The following is a 20426-nucleotide window of genomic DNA, read 5'->3' as shown; positions in this document are numbered from 1 at the left end:
TTCTTTTTCATATCCCTTCTTAAATCTATCCTTTTTTTTCTTGAGTCTGTCCAGGGTTCCCCTGAAACAAAGCAACTATAGGTAACTTCTAAATAATGTGAAGAATAAAGTTTTCTAGATACTGGGAATAAGAGCCTTATTATCTATTTTCTCCTATGTTTTTAGGGTCCTGTCTATCATAATTTATAGGTTCTTAATGCAGCCATGCCAATTAGGATGGAAAATCAGGGCCTAGAATCTGAAAACAATCAGGCTATGGGCAGCTAGGACATATAACAAAAATTATAAAGATAGTAGGAGCACAACTCATTTTGTCAAACATGTCATTCTTGTGCAGGAAAATATGGGAAGAAAGTATATTAATTTGGGGACCTGGTAAGTTGGAAAAAAATCTTTTGGAAAGTATCCATGACTTTTATAATACCGAGATGAAAATGTTAGGAAGTAAAATTTCCTAACAACATAGGTCAATATAAAACTTTTTTTCCAAAAACTAGAATATATTTGCAAAAGGAATTTTAATTTTTAAAGGAATGACAATGATGTTTTAAGATTATCTAATTCCAAAGAGAAATAACCTTTTTTAATAGAAATGTATTTATGCTGTTAATTACATTGATGGGACCCTTCTGATGTGTGCATTTGAATCTGTTTCAGCATTTTTTATTTTAGGGTAAAAAATATATGTATTTTCAAACATGGAGGAAGGGCTAAATAACCCTTTGTTATCCCTTACAGCTCTCACGTTAGGTATACATGAGTTAAGTTCTACAGAGCCAAGGAAACAGGCTTTTGTTTGTTTGAATACTCTTTGAAACTGGGCTTCTTTGGAATTAGACATGCTTTAGATACTTGTTGGTGTCAGCCTTTGAGCAGTGGGATTGCCTGAAGAGACCATGCAATTTGGTTCTGCAGCCGAGGCCTAAAAATCCTGCTGCCAACCAGTTAAAGTGTGTCCAACAGAGACCTGATGGAAGCCCCCTTGTCCTTGGGAGATGAGGGTAGAAAGAGATTATGCAGATTGTAAAGAGATTATATAAAATCAGTGGAAGGGCAAGTTATGCTGGGATTTTCATTGTGAAAATAGTTTTATGGACATAAATTGGGTGAGGAAATTAGAGTACTTAAGACACCAATGTGGAGGCTTTACTTTTCTTTTCTTTAACAGTTTTTGTGTTAAGAGTATTGCCAAAAGACACAGTTTAAATGTAGAACAACTTTCAGACAGCTTTAAATTCTCCTCTTCAGTTTATGTGAAGTTACATGAACATGTTTAAAAAAGTATATGCTTGAAATGACTGGGCACTGCTCACATTTAAAGCTATACTTGTACAGTTTTCATATTAATATTTTTGTATATTTTGTAGAGATCTTAACATACATATACACCAAAAGGCTTTGCAGTTTTGTTGGGATCAAGTGAAAATGATTAATTAGATGAGTATTGAATTTTCTCACTTGAAGTTTACACAGTGTGTTTAGGCCTTGACTGTTTAAAGAGGCTTTCCCCTCTGACTTCCTACAACTAGGCAAAGGTTGTAAATATGAGTATGTATGTGTTAAACTCTGAGCATAATTTCTTTCTGTTGCCATGATCATAGAATAAACAATTCCTCACAAAATTGTTAGGCCCTTATAGCTGAACTTTTATCTGTGTTTAAAGATGCCTTAAACTTTTTTTGAAATATGGGTATAATTGTATGTGCAGTAGATTTTCAAATCTGGAAAATGTCAGTTTGGATATCATATAATTCTTGCATTCTGTGCACTTATTTATTTGTTAGCAAGATCTTGGTTTTGTTTTGTTTTGTTTTGTTTTGTTTTCCCACCAACCAAGGAGAATGAGAGAGGAAGAAAAAAATCATTGGCATGGCTGGGAATAGAAATTAATGATTCAAAGAAGAGAGGCAGTGCAGAAAGCCACAGCTGGTAGCAGGAAGTAGAGAGAGAGAAAGTCAAAGGCTTCTTTTTAAAAAAGGCAAAACAAACAACTCACAGAGAAGCGTACGTGAAAATCATTTCTAATAATAGCTTATGCTCAGCAGCTCAAAGGGAAAAAATAGGCATATGTGTGGAGAAAATGAAAGGGAGAATGCACAATGTGTTACTTAAGGCAATGGAACTTCATAGGTTACCTTATGTGCCATGTACATTGATTAAATACCAAATATATGGTGCCCATTTTTGACCATCATTTACTGTATTGATTTGTTAGCAGTGGAACTGTAATAAAAAAAGCCATTGATTTACTGTCCTTATTTGCTTATGGGCTTTTTTATTAATTTTATGTTTTTCTTCCTCTTTTTCTTTCTTTCTTTTTTTTATCATTTTTCTTAGACAAATGCAGTGCTTTGTGAAATCAGAAAAAAGGGATGGCCCATGGAACAAAAGAATGAAATCATAGCAGATTTACTTGCCTTGCTCACCACACGACAGGAGCTGCGAATGGAATGGTGTATGAGGTTAGACCTGTAATTAAATGGTTCTTTTTGTTTCCTGAAGTCTACAAGCAATATTAGCTGAAGAGCTTCCTTGTTGCTAGCTCAATTCTTCTTATTGGAAGACCTATGGAAAAAAAAAAATTACACTTAAGATGCTTTCTGGAGAAGCTTACTTTATTTTGGTATCTGCATTATTTATTGTGGTTTGTGTCACTAGTGTGTGTGTGTGTGAGTGTGTGAAAGAGAGAGAGAGAGAGAGAGAGAGAGAGAGAGAGAGTGATTTAGCTCTTGGCTTAATATTTAGCACAGATGTTTACATTTGTAAGCATAATGTACCCAATGCTGAAAAGCCAGTTTTACCAACACATTGAAAACCAATATAGATAGAAGCTTGGGAAATACTTGTAGTGAATGCCCTTATAGCACTTGATAAAGGATGAATTGCTTGAACATTTTTCACCTAGTATGTTTTTCCATCTCATTTGTGGGATATTAAATAAGTGTGAGTTACCATCAGGTCATCTCAGTTTCTTTGCTGTAAATTTGATTGTGCATCAGTGAGCTCTGAATTTTGTTGAGGCTTCCACCCAAGTTTCTACATGGTCAATTTTCCTAACATTTCTGATGCTATATTTTAACAGTCTACTCAGTGTATAATTTTAGAAATGAAAATGTATACCTATTCCCCAAAATATTCAATTTATAATGTAGACTTTTTGTTGCAAAGAACTTTGAGGTTGATATATATCTCTATGTAGCAGAGTAAGAAAGCAGAGTTTAAGACTGTGCTATATTTTGTAGTGAGAGTCTTGCTAATTACAGAAAACTATTTCTAATAATGAGGTATATCTCTTCAGAAACACAATGTTTTCAGAACATAGTTCTGCAATTGATAATTTACTATAATTTGTAGTTCAGTTAGTATCAATTATAAAAAAAATAAGAGGCTCATCTAAATCACAAAGATATAGCATAGTTTCATCAAAAACAGATCATGTCAAACCAACCTTAATTCCTATTTTGACTGGGTTACTACACTGCATTGGTAGATTAGGGGACTGTGGTAGCCGTAATTCATCTAGATTTCAGAAGAATTTAATAAATTCCTTCATGCTGTTCTGGTAGACAAAAATGAGAGTTGGAAACTAGACAATAGCATAGTCAGGGAGATTTGGAACTAGTTGAATGACTGGACCCAAAGAGTCATTGTTAGTTCAATATCAACTACTTTGGAAGACACCTGTGGAATGTCCTTAGGATTTGTACTTAATCTTATTCTGTTTAATGTTTTTATCAAAGATTTAGATAAAGAAATCGATGGTATGCTTATCAAATTTTCAGGGGATGCAAAGCTGGGATGGCTAGCTAGCATGTCAGATGACAGTGTGAAGATCCAAAAGATCTCAGTAATCGTGAATCATATCAGTGAGAGTTAAATTTAACAGGGAGGATAAATATAAAGTCTTACATTTGCTTCAACAAATCATATTCATCATATCGAGGAGATAAAGTTAGGTAGGAGTGCTTGAAAAAAAAATCTGAGTTTTCATGGATTATATACAGAATACAAGTGAATAGTGTGTTGGGCAGCTACAGTCTTTGGCTGTATTCAGAGGCCACATGGCCATTCTGACAGAAGATGCCAGTCATTGATAAACTGGAGAGTTTTCAGAACATGGCAATCAGGATAACAAAAAGCATCAAGGTCATACCTTGATAAGGTATTTTGGATGAAGGGACGGGGGATGTTTAGCCTGAAGAAGAAAAGTTTTAGGGGAGCAGTGTTATAACATTCTCCAAGTGTTCAGAAGGCTGGCTGTCATGGGGAAAAAGGGATTGTACTTATACTACTTGGCTCAAGAAGGTACAACTAGGAGCAGTCCCTGGATGTTGCATCAGATCAGGAATGGGCTGCCTTGTGAAGGCCCTGTGTTCCTGCTTGTTCACTCTAGGTTTTCAAGCAAAACCAAGATGAGTATCAATCAATGTCTTAATTAGCACCCACTATGTGCCATGCCCTATGTTATATGCTGGGAAGACCAAGACAAAAATGAAACCATGCCCACCCTAAAGGAACTTACATCATATCAAGGAACTGGTGGGGGGCAGGGAGAAGAGGGAGACTATACAAATATAAATATATACACCAAATATATACCAAAAAAATCAACATAACTTTGGCAGGATGAGGAGGCACACTAGTAGCTGCAAGTACTTGTGAGCTATGCCAAGGAGTAGGTTCTTCTCTGGGGTTTCTTCCAGCAGAATGTAAGTTTCTTGGGGGGATGGAGACAGTTTTATTTTTGATTTGGTATTCCCAATGCCTGCCATGGTGCCTGTTATATCCTAGGTGCTTAGTAAATACTTGATGAATTTCAGCTCTCAGATTTTTTGCTTTCTGGGATCAAGCCAGGCAAGATAGACTTTTCCAAAGAAGGAGACGTTCAAGAGAGCCAAGTGTCAATGGTATATGAATACCATTCATTTTTTATTTCAAGAGAGATGGATGAATTCATTCAACTTGAGTTGCAATAATTAAAAATTTTCTAATTTTTTTTCCTCTTAAACTTGAAGAGTTTAAATTGTTTTATTTTTAATGGATCTGTTTCTAATGCTATTTTTAAAAATGAAATGTCGGTTTGGAGAGATCTAGGTCTTCTTCTGTTTGACCCTTCTAGTTCTAGACCTTCCCTTCTGCTCTGTCCCCCAGTCTGCCTCATTTAAAGAAAAGATGGGCAAGGAGGAGGGAAAAGAGTCAAGAAAAAAAGCCACCTCTACCACCTTCTCCTTTCTACCTCAGGAGAAAACAAAACAAAACAAAACAAAGTCAGCCTTACACAGAGAAAGCATAAATGTTGAGAATGGATGTCTTTTGGAGAGTGCATTTGGTTTGTTAACAATAATTTCCTAATACACCAAATCACCAGGCTGCATGACAAAAATAGCTTGTTTAAAAGGAGTCTGGTTACAGTGTTTCTGGCTTTTACTTGCTACTAACAATTTAATCAGTTGTTGGAGCCACTGCTGAAGTAGATGTAGTCTAGTCTCTGAAACAAAAATGTTAAAGTACCTTGTGGCGTGAGGGGGTAGGAAGTGGGTGTGGGGAGGAGAGGGGGAAGAGAAAGCTTAGCAAAAGACACTGTGCAGGCCTCTTTAAAACTAAACACCTGAAAGAATATTTCAAGAGGGCAATGTCTTGAGAGCTCACAAAGTATCCTTAGGGTATTAAATAACTATAATCCTTCCCCCATCCTCCCCATCCCCATCATTTGATGTTTCCCATCCCAGTGACCTATCTAAGAGTCTCATCCATATGAACCACATAAACAGACTGTTACCGTACACCTCCTCCCTTTTTCCCATCAAAGCTTCAGCTGGATGTCTGGAATGAGGCATTGACTATGGTAGCCATCAAGCATGTGGTGGTGAAAGTTATAAAACATCCGCCACACTGCTTGCTGAGCTGCCTGGGTTTTAGAGATCAGCCTATTGTGTACTTTGGAATTACATGAGAAAAATGTGCTTGGACAGGAAATAATTAGCACTTGTCAAAGGCCAAGCAATAGGTTACAGTATTTTACTTTCAACAGGCTATCAGGGGATCAGCTAGATTAGATAATAGAATTTTTTTCCTCTCAAAGTTAAATACAGATGACTCTAATTACCTTATATTGCACATTAGAGAACTCATTATGAAGAGTACAACTTTGAGAAATATAGGTCAACCAAGTCACAACAGCTGGCAGAAACTTTACTGTAGGCCTACTGTAATATAACAATTTTGAGTCTTTGCCAGGTTCCTATGCAATACTGAGACTGGACAGGGTGGGATTGGGGAACAGTGTATTGTCTTTTTGTTTTGTTTTTCAAGGTAGAACTTCTGATATACCCATCAAATGTTGGCATGTCTTCCAGGCTAGGAGCTTGTTGGGCCATTATTTTGGCCTATCTAAAGAGTCTTGAACAGGAAGCACATGTGTCTTGTGGATTTAACTTTTAAAGAAGGTGACTGCTTTGCATGACTATAGGCACAGTTTGTCACAGTGCCATCACTGATCCCAAAGATGCATTTGAGTGCAAGAATTTCTATCCTTAAAGCTAATAATGACACCACAAACAACTCTCTTCAGATAGGCTTATCAGGGATGTTTATTCACTTTTGTGGGATTGACAGATCCAGAGTAGATCAGGAAAAAACTGAATGTGGGGGAAGTGTTAACAGAAGTGGTCCAGAATTTCTGAAGATTTAGGTTTGTTTATACTGTCTACTACTGTCTGATGGACAAGTTGTTATAGCTTTTAAAGACCTAGGCAAGCCCTCTGATCTGACCCCTTCTTGACCTCTGCTTCCAAAGGTCAGTCTGCAGCTAATAAACTATGAGGTTCTTAAGGTCTACTGTAGGAAGAAGCAGAAAAGGAACAGCTGGGAGACTTGTGTGGACTGGGCATCCCAGGGTAGTCTCCTTTAGGGTCATTCTCTGATAATGAAAATGATTACCAAATTATATGGAAGTTTAACTGCAATAGTGAGTGAGAGGAGGGTGGAGCCAGTGTATTAGATTTGATAAATGAACTGTGAAGTGGCCCATCTGGCTCTCGACAGCTTTTTTTTTTCTCTTTCCCTACCAAGGGGAAACATTTTAAAATAACAGCAGTACATATAGAATCAATGACCCATACAAGGAGCTGGGATAGATTAAGATTTAATGGTGACAGTGAAAGAATTATCATTTGAAAAGGATGACAAAGGAAAGGTACAGTTCAGTGCTGCTCTTACCAGAAATTCAGCACTTTTGTTTATATTAAACAAGCCTAGGCATCTTCCCAAGGCTGCCTTTCATTAGCATATTTAGTACTTAAGGTATGTTTGAAATGTATATTATGTAAAGGCCAAAAATGATTGTGTTCTACTACTCCCCAAGTTGCTAAAAACCTTATGATCATTCTTCAATTAAAGGGAGGGGGAATTCATTAGAAAAAAGAAACTTTTAAGTAATAAAATCCAAATGGTAAAGTATTGGAAGATGACTGAATAAAAGAAATGAACCTTTGTGTCATTTGCCTTGGATTTGCAAAGAAATATTTCAGTTATGCCATATAATCAGTGCCACAAGTGAATGGAACATAGGTCACAGTGATTTACTGCTATGGTTTGTTTCTATTAGGTTATCTCTTGAATTATTCAGGGAACATTTCATTATTTTCCATAAAGCAGTATTTAGGATCACCAAGCAAAGTTTTTCTGTAAAGATAGCTATCATTTTTCCATGACCATGAAGTATAAATTCATTCATTTTTTAAGCATATATGGAGAACCTTCTATATGCAAAGCATTATATAAAGTGTTCAGCATGTTATAGGCATCATGCAGTAATTGAGCAATCAATATAAAGATGAAACGGGGAAAGTATTCAGGAAATTCCCCTTAAGATGCCGTAGAGGAAAAATCTATTCTTTCAGCTGAAAATTGAGAGATGTGCTAAGTCTTTGGGGAAAATAATAGAGCTGTAATTGAAGATCAAGAGTCCTTCTTTCCCTTAGAGCTTGTTGTACTCTTAGGGAGTCAAGTGACTTTTGACAGTGTTTATTGCCTACTTCCTAATACAACTTTCACACAGACAGCGGTTGAAAAAAAATTCAAGTTTCATAATACTTACTTAAGGAAATAATTTGCTCTCACAATTTATCTTGTTTTTCATCTTTAGTTTTGATTCAGTTAGTAAAGGAATATGAATTTCTAATGATCAGCGGGTCTAGGTATAGGATAATACAGGGAAAGAGGCATTTTAGGAATAAACTTTGTTTTTCTAACTTTCGAGATTATGCCTATTGCAAAACTGCCTGAGGATACAAGTACCAAAAATAAAAACATTTGTTAAAGACCACAGGAAGCATGAAACCACAAAAACAGTGCAATCAGTTTTAAAAGGCAGTATTTTTAAATGGCAGACTTGAATAGACCATCCTTTTCTCAGTGCTGACTTGTCCACTACGGCACAAAGAGTATCAGGATATTTGCCTTACTGAGAGAATAAGACTTCAAATGAAGTTGTCATAGTACCCTCCTAGTACATAGCACACAGTCCTAGAACCCATCTTGAATGATGGAGCAGTGTGAAGACCTGCTGCTTAAGGCACCCTTGCCATTTCTGAGCCCAAAGCCAGTACCAGAACCCATATGGAGTGATAGAGTGGCTGGAAAACCGGCCATCACTGGTCATAACCTCCTCCTTTGCCTTCCCTCTTCCCCTGGGCTTTTTGATTGCTACCCAGTTTGGATGAGATGGGATTCAACCTTCTAATGAGATGCAGTAGCACCATGCCTTACTATTTATTTTGCTTCTGCCTCCTAAGGTACTCCAGGCCTTATAATCTGCCCTGCTTCCATGTCTTACAGTCCCCTGCCCTGTGATCTGACCCATTGATGTAACCTAATGAATCTTGAGCCTTGTCATCTACCCTACTTCTAGACCCTTAAGACTTCTGGGTTTTTACATCTACCCTGCACCTGAGCCTTCTTATATATGTTGTCTCCCCCAATTAGAAAGTGAGCTCCTTGAAAGCAGAAACTCCATTTTTCTATTTGTTTCCCAAGCACTTAGCACAATGCTTTGGTATATACTCAGTGCTTTAATAAATGCTTATTCATTCATTAATTCATTCATTCACAGCTGTGCCCAAGTATCCACTGTCTGAGGTCACCCTGGCCCTGTATCTAGTTGCTTATTGCTAGACTCTGTTTGCTTCTGGTGACCCTCTGGTTCTTTGCTTCTGCCATTCCCGCATATTTCTCTTATTTAAAGCTCTCCAAAGAAGACAGATCAAGTACTAATAGGTTCAGAGAAGATCAAAAATAATAAGACTACACCTTGATTCAACACTGACCATTATTAATATGCCCCTCCATTGTTTGTATGTATACATGTGTATTTATCATTATCTTTTAACCTGAGATCAACCTTGTACCCTAGGTCCTACCTAGAATCCTCTGGTACAGTTAGGATAAACAACTGAGTATGCTTCCTTGCCCTTAAAAATCTCTCTCCACACATACTTAGAACAATTTTTAAAATGTGGATGATTGTGGCATTTTCTTATAGAAATCTGTCACAGCCCCATTATCTATGTTTAAAGGAGACTTTATATATACCCCTAACTTCATCCTAAAATAAAGCATATTGGGGCAGCTAGGTGGTGCAGTATATAGAGCACTGGCCCTGGAGTCAGGAGGACCTGAATTCAAATCTGGCCTCAGACATATAACATGCACTAGTTGTGTGACTCTGGGCAAGTCACTTAACTCTAATTGCCTCACCAAAAATAAATGAATGAATGAATGAATGAATGAATGAATAAAATAAAGCATATTTTATACTTGTGATCCCATATGTATCTTTCCATATTAGGTTTAAATAGGTGTAATACTCCAAAGTTAGAACTTGTTTTGTACCCCCCAAAAAAAGGCTTTTATTCTTCCCCCTCTTATCTTTCCTTTTGAAGCTGTGCTCAATTTGTATCTTTGTCAAAGCTCCAAAACCTAGCATTCAGGTGTTATGAATATTATTATAGTTTTTCACATATTCAGTTGGGTTAGTGATTTAAACTGACCAAAAAAATAACTAATTATACAATTTGTATAAATCTCTTGACCTTGTTAATTCATGATTAATAGTTAACATTTGGATAGACAGCTTTTAGGTTCCAAAGCACAGTGATCAAGACTTCAAGGTCTACCACTTCTACCCACCCCTTCCTCTTCCTCCTCTTCTTCATGGAATGGCCAATTAATTAGGGGGTAGGGGTCTACCTCTGCTCACCTTCATGTCCATTCATTTTAGAATCTTTCCATTGCCATTGCTGACTGAATATAAACCAGATATTTCAGCACATATTTTTTCAGGGCTAGTTGTTTCTCTAGGTAAGATATTGGATGGCTCATAGTGTATTCTGAATTCTGTGGAACACTGTTTTCCATATAAACCAACAGCTTTTCTTAGAATTGATGGCAATGGGCCCTATAAACTCTGATTTGGTTCACAGAATCTCATATTTAAAAGGTACCTCAGAGACTATCTAGTCTAGCTAAATACCTGAACAAGAAGTTTCCCTACAGGATAACTGACAAACGCTCATCCAGCGTTCTCTTGAAGACTTCTTGTAAGGAAGAAACTACTACCTCTGGAGGCAGCCTGTTCCACTTTTGAATAGCTCTGACTGTCAAGAAGTTTTTTTCTTAACTTAAATCCCATTAAAATTAAGCCCCTAGAGAAGAGAGGTGATTTTGTATGTGTCTTTGTATTCCCTGCCTAACATGGTACCTGGTACACAGGGATGGGGCATTGACCTGTGATTTCATTGATGTAAGGAACCTCTGGATAAGGAAACTCCCCTACCAATGCAGGTCACTACTTTTTGTGCAATTTAAAGCTTTAAAAGCTACTTAGAACTGAGAGGTTAAGTAATTGGCCCAGGGTTACAAAGCTAATATGTAGCAAAGGCAGGGCATAAAACAAAGTCTTCCCGACTTCAAGGCAAACACTATATCCACTATCCTGCACTGTCTGTCTCCATGCCACTTTACACACAGTAGGCATTTAAGTCAAACCAATAAGCATTTATTGAAAGAGAGAAAGACAGTGGGGGAAGGGAGAGAGAGAGAGAGAGGAACCAGGGAGGACATTCAGCTAGGTTGGAAACTTAGATGACTAGGAGGATGATGGTGCTCTCAAAAGTAATAGGGAAGTTAAGAAGAGGGGGGAGGGTTTTGGGGGAAAGTTGATGAGTTCCATTTTGGACATGTTGAGTTTAAGATGTCTACAGGATATCCAGTTAAAGATGTATAATAGGCAGCTGGAGATGTTAGAATAGAAGTTAAGTGAGAGATTAAGATTCGATAATAGATCTGACAATCATCTGCCTAGAGATGGTAATTGAATCTATGGGAGATGTTGAGGTCACCAAGTAAAATAGTATAGAACGAGAAAAGAACCTGGATGAAGATCCAGCAAAAGAGGCTGAGGAGTAGTCAGAAAGGTTGGAAAGAGAGAAATTTCATGAAAACTTCTAGAGTACCAAAGAGAAGAGGATGATCAATGGTGTCAAAGGCTACAAGGAAGTCCAGAAGGATGAGCACTGAGAAAAATCATTAGGTTTAGTTGAAAGAGATAAATGGTCACTTTAGAGACAGCCCTTTCAGTCGAATGATAAGGTTGGAAACAAGAGCAGAATTAAGAAGAGAATGAGAAGAAAGGAAAGGAAGGCACTGAACATAGATGTCTGTGTTCAGATGGCCTTTTCAAGGATTTTAGCCGTGGATGGATCAAGTGAGGCATGAGTGTGTTTATAGGCAATAGGGAAGCCTCCTATAGATAGGGAGATATTGAAAATGAGTGAGAGAGTGGGACTGATGATAGAGGGGGCAGTCTGATGGAGAGAGCAGGATAGAATGGTATCACTTGTTACCTTGGAAAGGAGAAGGGCTACTGCATGTGAGACGGGGTAAAGGAGGAGATAATGACCAAAGATCTGAGTAATGTAAACTGAAGAGGATGAGGAGATAAAAGGGAGCTCTCAGTGAACGCCCTCAATTGTTTCCAATGTATTAAGAGGTAAGATTCACAGATGAGAAGGTTGGGGGAGAGAAAACCATGGGAGGTTTAAGAAGGGATGAAAAGGTTTGGAAAAGTTTCTGTTGTGAATGTGATAATTGATTAGGGAGATGTAAAAAGGATTGTCTTGCTCTAGTGAGGACCCAGTTGAGATAAATAAGATATATAACTTGAGATACATAAATGATATACATAAATTGGTAGTTGACCCAATCAGCATAATTTCATGACTTTCTCTAGTTTTATTCAGCACTGGGCTGCTGAATAAAACTAGAGAAAGTCATGAAATAAAGGCAGCAGATGGTGGGAATAATCCAAAGCTGAGGTTTGACAGTGCAAGTTTGGTGATAGGATAGGGGGCAACAGATTCCAAAGAAGAGGACAGTGTAGAGTTCACCAAGGAATCAAAATGGGAAAGAGAGGAGAATGCAACCAGTGCATGGATAATGGCCTGGGAAAGAACCTAGGGGTAGAAGGATTGGAGGTCATGGTGATGATGAAGAACAGGTTCAGGAATTTCAAGGGAGGTGGAGTGATAACAGATTGTGATCAGATAAAGGAATTTCAGAGTTCGTGAGTGTAAAAGTAGTCTAATTGTGGGTGATGGCAAGATCATGGATATGACCATCTTTGTGTGTAGCTGAAGTAGGGTAGAGGAGTAGGACATGGGCCCTGATTAAGTGGAGGAACTTGGAGGTTAGTAACTTGGAGAGTTATCCATATCCATATGTATGTTGAACTTCCCTAGTATGAGGTCAGGAATTGGAGAGGAGAGAGATTCTGTAAATTCAGTGCTGGACTCATTGAGGAAAGAAGGGGAATCTCCTGGAGGTCAGTAGATAACAGCTATCAGAATTTTGATTGGCTCATAGATAGGAATTGAATGAACCCCAAACAAGGAGAGGATGCTGAGTGATGGTAGTAGAGATATTGTTTGAAAATGGCAATTTGAAGCAAAGAAAATTCCAACTTCCCCATCACAGGTGAATGTGGGTATAAGTGAAAGTGATATAGGTAAGCTTTGTCATCAGGAGGAAGCCAGATCTCAATGGGTGCAATAAGATGGAAGGAATGAGAAAGGAAAAGGTTTAAGATGAAAGCAAGTTTGTTACCTGTGGAACAGGCATTCCAGAGAGCAGAGTGGAAGTGTTGTAATTTAGAGTAGGAGTTTAGGGGGTGGGTTGGGTTAAGGGGGTTGGGAATAAGGGAGAGTACAGTGAAGGATGAAGAAAAGGGTTCAAAGAATAACAGCTAGGGGTTCAGAATCACTTGGATGGAAGAGGGTATGACATAGTCATTGTTGTTCAGTCATTTCAGTCATGTCCAACTCTTTGTGACCTATTTGTGGTTTTCTTGGCAAAGACTTTGGAGTGGTTTGCCATTTCCTTCTCCAGTTCATTTTTACAGATGAGGAAACTGAGGCAAACAGGGTTGAGTGACTTTCCTGGTCTCACACACTACTAAGTGTCTGAGGTCAGCTTTGAAAACAGGTCTTCCTGACTCCCGGCCAGGCACTCTATACACTGCACCACCTAGCTGCCCAGATGACTCAGTGGGCAACTAGTGTGGAAATTTAACATTTAATATAGAATAGACATTTAATAAATGTTAGTTGAATTTGTTTTTGAAACCTAAATGTGCCTGTCTGAGTCTTCCATTAATTGCTCCTAGTTTTTCCTTGTGGGGTCAAATAGAGTAAGTCTAATCCTCTTATTCCATCTAATAACCTCTCAAATACTGTTGTCTTGTCTCACCACAAGTCTCCTTTAGCATAGGGCTTATTTCATTCTTTGTGTCTGTCACTTGGTAGGCACTTAATAAATGCTTGTGATTGATTAAGTGATCATTCAGGCTGAGCATCTCCAGTTCTTTCAGCCAGCCCTCACATAACATGATTTGGTCTCACTTCACCATCCTGGTCACCTAGATGTGGTGCCCAAAACTGAACAGGGTACTCCAGATGTGGTCTATACTAGAAGACAGTGGAACTATCAGTTCCTTTGCAAGTGGACACCAGGCACTTAAATTTGTTCTGTAGCCAGGCCGACATGAATAAATTTAAGTTTAAGAAAATTTTAGCTCTCAGATCTCTTACTCATTTTGCCAAGTAAAATTGCTGATTAGATGCCACGGATAATGTGGCCAGAGACAATAGAGGATCCCCCCCCCCCGAAATACAGCATACATTCTTGCAAGGCTGAATTAAACCTCCAATGAATAGTCTAACTCATTCTGAGAAATCTCCATGAAAGGAGCCTCTATAACTTTTTAAAGTCATTCATTCCAAGGGCTATAACCCATGTGTTATTAGGAAGTGATACAGCTCTTTGGTGAGGAAAATTAACTATATGTCTTTGACTTAGGGTAGCACCCCTGTCCTAGGAATATAGCAGTGAAGCTCAAATTCATTACTGAACTTTCCTGGAGAAAAGTCACAAAATGAAGCCAGTTTTAATCACTAAAACCATATCTTACACAATCTTTGCAATCCTTTGTAAACTTTAAAAAACTATATTTGATATTATTGAGTCATCCAATCAGTCAATCACTTATAAATCGCTTGCTATATGCCAGGTACTTTGCTAAACCCTGAGGATGCAAAGAAAGGCAAAAAAGAGTCTTTGCCCTCAAGGGGTTTACATTCCAACAGGGAGTACAGCACACAGACAGTTAGGTTTATATACAACGTATGATTCACATGTCTAAAAACTCCATAAACAGTGAGGAGACCTACAGAAGAGTCCACTCTTAGCTATGTCTTGAAGGAAACCAGGGAAATTAAGATGTCAGGTTGAGGGAGCAGAGCATTCCATGTGTGAGGTACAACCAGTGCAAAGGTACAGTAATTTTTGAGTGACTTCAAGTAGGTCAATGTAGTTGTATTGTAGAATACATGGTGAAAGGGAGTAAGGTGTCAGAAGGCTGGAAAGGTAGAAAGGGGTAAGGTTATAAAGAATTTTAAATGTTATACAGAGGAGTTTATATTTGATCCTAGAGATAGTAGAGAAACACAGGTGCTCCTTGAGTAGAGGGAAGGCAAGGTAACATGGTCATAATAGTCATCCTTACACTTTAGAAAAATCTCAAAGTGGAGGATAGCTTGTAATAGAGAGATACTTGAGGCAGAGAGAGCAATTAAAAATTGCAGTAATCTGGGAGAGGTGTTAAGGGCCTGAACTATCGTTGTTGTGTGAGGGGAGAGGAGGGAACCTCTATAAGAGATATTATAAAGGTAAAAATTATAGGATTTGATAGTAGATTGAATATGAAGGATAAATAAGAGTGAGGTGTCTAGGATAACATGGAGGCGATGGTTCTGTGTGACTGGGAATATGGTGGTACTCTCAATAGCGAGAAGAAAGTTCAGAATCTGGGAAGATTTGGGGGGAAAGATTATTGTTATAACTTCAGTTGGGCCCTCACTACTGCTCAGGAATCCTTATTGTTGGCCCTTATCAATTCCCTATAACATCCTTTTGAGCCTTTTCTTCACTTCTCCCTCTCCAAGCCCCACCCTCCTGACCCAACAATCACCTTACTAAAGAGCACGTGACTTACTCCTCTTCAGTGAGAAGTCTGAGGCCATCCTACATAAACTCCCTTCTCTCTTGCACAAACCTCAACATTTTCACTCCCCCACCCCTTCTGGCAGCCTCTCCAACTCAACACATCCAAAACTAAGCCATTTATCTTTCCTCATATATTTTCCCTTTTCTCTGGCTTCAGTATGCTTGCTGTTTTATTTGACCCTCTTCTTTCCTTCACTTCTCATTCTAATCAGTAACCAAGTGCTGTTCATTCCATCTCACTAGCATCCCTCGCCTCAGTCTCTTCTCCCTGTCTTCCCACTGGTACCAGTCTAGTATAGATCCTCATTACCATCTTACTCGGTGATTGAAATAACTGCCTAATAAGTCTTCTTGCCTTCATCCTCTCTCCCTTCCAACCTCTCCTTTATACTTCAGCCGGAATATTTCTTATTTGTAGCTTTGGCCATGTTAGTCCTCTTCTCCAAAGTCTTTAGAACTCCCTTTTACTGGCCTGCCAGGGAAGCCGAAACTCTTTTGTCTGGCATTTAGGGCCCTCTAAAATTTGGCATCCAGTCTATCTTTCTATTTATTTTTCCATCCATTTACCATTTACCCTGTGCTCCTGCAAAACTGTATCCCATTTATCTTATGCCTTACCACCTTTTGCTTCTGTTGCTCATCATTCTTGAATTTTCTCACTCCTCATTCCCACCTGTTGAATCCCTGGTTCTTGAAAATTCATCCCTAAATGCTGGTTCCTCCTTATGGTCTTACCCATATCACCCACATGTCCCTGAAATGGGTAATGATCTTTTTCCTAGGGAGGACCTTAGCATGTTGTTTTGTAAGTCTCTACTGCTCTTATCATTTAATATTCTCAATTATAGCTAATATAATAGTGTCAGTTACAGTTACTGGTTTTTGTCTTCTTTCGTCTGCTAAAGTATAAGCTCCATGAGATCAGGGACTATGTCTTTGAGCAAAAATGTATATTTTCTCACTTCCTAAGACAAGTGCTCTGCACATAGTAGGTGCTTAATACATTTTTGTTTAATGTATTAATGTTTAATGTATTTAATGTTTAATGTATCCTCCTCCTCCTCCTCCTCCTCCTTTCTTACCTCCACTGTTTTTTCTCCAGTATGAAAAAAAGCCAATGACTTGTACCCCAGGATTGTGCCAGAAAAATTGGTACTAAAGGAGTCAGTCACCTCTGTAAACATCCATAGGTCTGGACGCTGATGACAGGAATCTCAACCCTGACTTAGATACCCTTGACGGTGTCCCTGTCAGGCAGAGAAGCACTGGGGCATGGCAAGGTGAGAGAGAGGAAAGCACAAAGTTTAAGTCTAGAAAAAAGCAAGCAATTGAGAGGACTATTCCCCTAAAAAAAGGGAGGAGACAAAAGTGTTCTCTACCAACAGGAAACAGAACTAAGGCTAAGAGGGTCCTGGTGTTATGCTACACTTCTCCCCACCCCCACCCCTCCACCCCAACCTGGGTTGGTTTACCCTGACGGAGGTAGAGGCCATTCTGGAGACCGAGCTCTGATGATTTCAGTGCAGTGATGGCTTGGTGGTGGTGGTGGTGGTTATTCATTCATTTCAGTCATGTCTGACTCTTCGTGACCCCATTTGGAGTTTTTTTTTTTTTTGGCAGAGATACTGGAGTGGTTTGCCATGTCCTTCTCCAGCTCATTTTACAGACGAGGCAACTGAGGCAAATAGGCCAGATTTGAACTCAGGAACATGAGTCTACCAGCTGTCCTGATCGTTTGGTGTTTTGTCTTAAATTTGTTTTCTCTTTCAGGGGTCTATGGAGTCCTGCTAAGGAATCAGTAGACTCATAAGTGGTCCATAAGATGATAAAGGTCACATTAAAAGTGCCTGTAGAGCCAGTGTATTGACCTAATGGGAATCCCTGCCATCCTTTCTGCTAGAAAGCAACTTCCTGCCAGGGGCAGAGGAGTAAGCAGAGCCTGGGCCAGGGACCCTCGTCCTCAACACTATAGTGGCCAGATTTAGAAACTGACAGTGGAGGCAGAGGGGATTATTCATATTATCCTTGGACCAGAAATAGTGCTTTGTGTTCACTTCTCAAGTATTCCTCATGTATTGTTTTAATATTCTGGTTGTTTGTGTGTGTTTCATTTCTCCTTTGGACCTCACAGTCCAGCTGTGAGTTAAATACAGTCAATTAAGCTCTCATTGTATGTTATCAGATCTTTGTATCTCCCCTTATTATGTGTGTAGCCCTTCAGCATAGTGATGTGCTCATAATAGGTTCTTAATAAATGTTTATTATATTGAATTGAGCTAGCCAAAGGAATAAAGAGCAAGGAGAGGGCAGACCTGCTGAGTACTAGACTCGTGGCTTTTTTTTTTTTTTTAATGCATCCATCCAGTCTGTGGTTTCTGCTGCCCTTAGCAGAATGTCCTTTGTGTCTCTGAACCGGATAACTCCATAAAACCTGATAACTCCATAAAACCTTCTCATAAAAGAGTAGGAATTGAAACATTGTATAAATATAGAGGTGAGGATTAAATGAGTCTAGAGATAGGATTACCTTTCCTTTCCAACATATGATGACTTATCTTAAGGAGGCAAGTGTTGTTAATGTTATTACCATTGTTACTGTCATTATTTAAACAGCTTTATGAGGGACAAAGCCCAATTGACCTTTGAGCATCTTATTTATAAAATCAACACAGCAGGCCTCTGTTGAGCCTGACTCCTGGCTTAGCAAGCAGCAGGCTTTGTGGCTGCAGTTAACTGCCGCTTTGCCTCTTCCTCCAGGGGATCCATGGCATTATTCTCACCCCACATTATCTGCATGCTGATTCTCAGCTCAGTCTCCACTGCAAGAAAAGCACCAAGTTTGCATCTAAAGTCAGGTTTAAATTTTGTGGCCACTGTATCCCCAGAGAGGTGTTCTAGAAGCAAGGCCTAGAAGAGATGGAGCAAGAAGCCTGTGCTGGGGAAAATGTGTCCTCAGGAAAGAAGTGTGCTGGCCTGAATGGGGCCATTCGTTACATACAGACAGGTAGCTTTGAGTGCTGCTGCTGAACGCATGCCGTCAGTGAAGTTCTGTGGTGGATACATAAGGCTCCCTACTCTAGCAGGGGACTGATTGTCTAGGGATGGGTAACCTGAATCCAAACTTCACAGAACAAATCCCCTTAATAAAAGGATTTATTCTGTAAAACTTGGACTCAGTCAAAAGGCCACACCCGAGGACCTAGAAGGCCACATGTGGCCTCAAGGCCCCAGGTTTCCCCAACCCTGGGACTCTGGCTCCAAGTAGAAATAGGGAATGGAAAATCAGGGAAGAGAGTCTGGATGTGACACCAAAATAGAAGTGTTATTTTTTTCTACTGTGATCATTAATGCAATATACAATCAGACAGATAAGGATTAAACTTCTTCCTTTCTGTAAGTATCAGGGTTACTAATTTCTAAGGGACCAGATACTTCATATTTAGACCTGAGTTGCAAATTTTTGTGCATATTTGTTTAGAGTGAAATCTCGCCCTATCAGATGATGCATACCGTGCCAGCTTCTCCTGTAAGTGGATAGTCATCATAGGAGAGCCAAGCAAGGTGGTGGTGGTAGGTGCTACCACTGATAAACATCCTACCCTTTGGCCTCCTCTTCTACGATCTCGGGGCTAACTCGGGCCTGGGGCAGTGATATGTCATAGGAGACTTCGATATGATACTTTTATCACTTGGGCCCTTGAAGGAAAACTCTTGTTACTAGATAGCAGGCCCCAGCCCTTTATTTTGCTCTCCACAGTACAGTTATAGTGCCTGCACATTTTATAAGGATATTTACTGTCTTAAGTGAGGCTGGTTGAGAATGTAGAGATAGATAGTGACTGGATATGTCTTTCCTGTAAAAAGAAATTTCCTCTGTCTTTGTTACCTTTTCTACTTGTCAGAAAGAAATATAGGAAACAGTTGAGAATTTGAAGGCAGTGTGGTATGGTGGAAAAACCTGAACCAGAGAAGTTGCAGACTCTCTTCTTGCCTTTAAAACTAACTTGCTATGTTAGGTATAGTTCACTGCAAAAGTGTTTGTTAAGCCCCTTTTTATGTGCTAAGTACTGGGCTGGATGCTGACATAAGAAGACAGAAAGAAAACAGCCCTAGTCCTCAAGGAGCTTGCATTCTATTGGTTGGACAAATTTCTTAATCTCTCTATATTTCATTTTCCTTCTCAGACAATTGGAGGTAATATCTACCCTGTCTCTTTCATAAAGTTGTTGAGGGGATCAGTAAGATAGTATCTCTAAAACCACTTTGAAAATTATAAAACACCACATAAATGCAATATGATGTTTTTTTAATTCCCTTAAACATCCCAATTTTCAGTGTAAATAATATAACTTTAATTTGACAAGAAAGACAAAGTGTGATTTATGAGGAAGGATTAATATGTTTATAGTAATGAGTGAGTATCAGAAATATTCCAGTTGCTGCAAATGGGTCATGTTGAAGTGGATAGGGAAAAGACAACAGTGAATAAAAGTAGCTGAAATGTCTGTGGTACTTTAATGTTTCCAAAGTGCATCATTAACATCATTAACTCATTTGATCTTCACAACTGCCTGTTGAAGTAAATATTATCTCCATTTTATATGGATGAGGAAATTGAGAACCTAGGTGGCTTGCATACTTATTTAATGTCAGGGGTGAGATTCGATCCCAGATCTTATTGACTTCCAGGACTGTGTTGTGCAAAAAGCAGAATGTTTTGGACACCACATGAAAAAAAGAGCATGGATTCCCTAATAGTAGAGTTAACTGACTCTCTCCATCAGCTGTTAAATTTGGTGATGTTTTCT

The 20426-nt window shown here is 38.8% G+C and overlaps 1 protein-coding gene across 2 annotated transcripts in view; it reads left to right on the top strand.

The window, feature by feature from the left end:
• FTO (FTO, alpha-ketoglutarate dependent dioxygenase) overlaps nt 1–20426 on the top strand; it is a 413739-nt gene that overhangs the window by 237103 nt on the left and 156210 nt on the right. For both annotated transcript variants that reach the window (XM_027869693.1, XM_027869694.1), the window contains exon 8: nt 2338–2462. In XM_027869693.1, the coding sequence (XP_027725494.1) occupies nt 2338–2462 (125 nt within the window). The remainder of the gene's footprint in view (nt 1–2337; nt 2463–20426) is intronic.

Source organism: Vombatus ursinus, unplaced genomic scaffold, assembly GCF_900497805.2.
Source record: "Vombatus ursinus unplaced genomic scaffold, bare-nosed wombat genome assembly UNPS02014793.1, whole genome shotgun sequence".
In the NCBI taxonomy this organism is placed as follows: domain Eukaryota; kingdom Metazoa; phylum Chordata; class Mammalia; order Diprotodontia; family Vombatidae; genus Vombatus; species Vombatus ursinus.
Note: the sequence above shows the minus strand (reverse complement) of the source record. Positions and strands in the feature narration are given on the sequence as shown.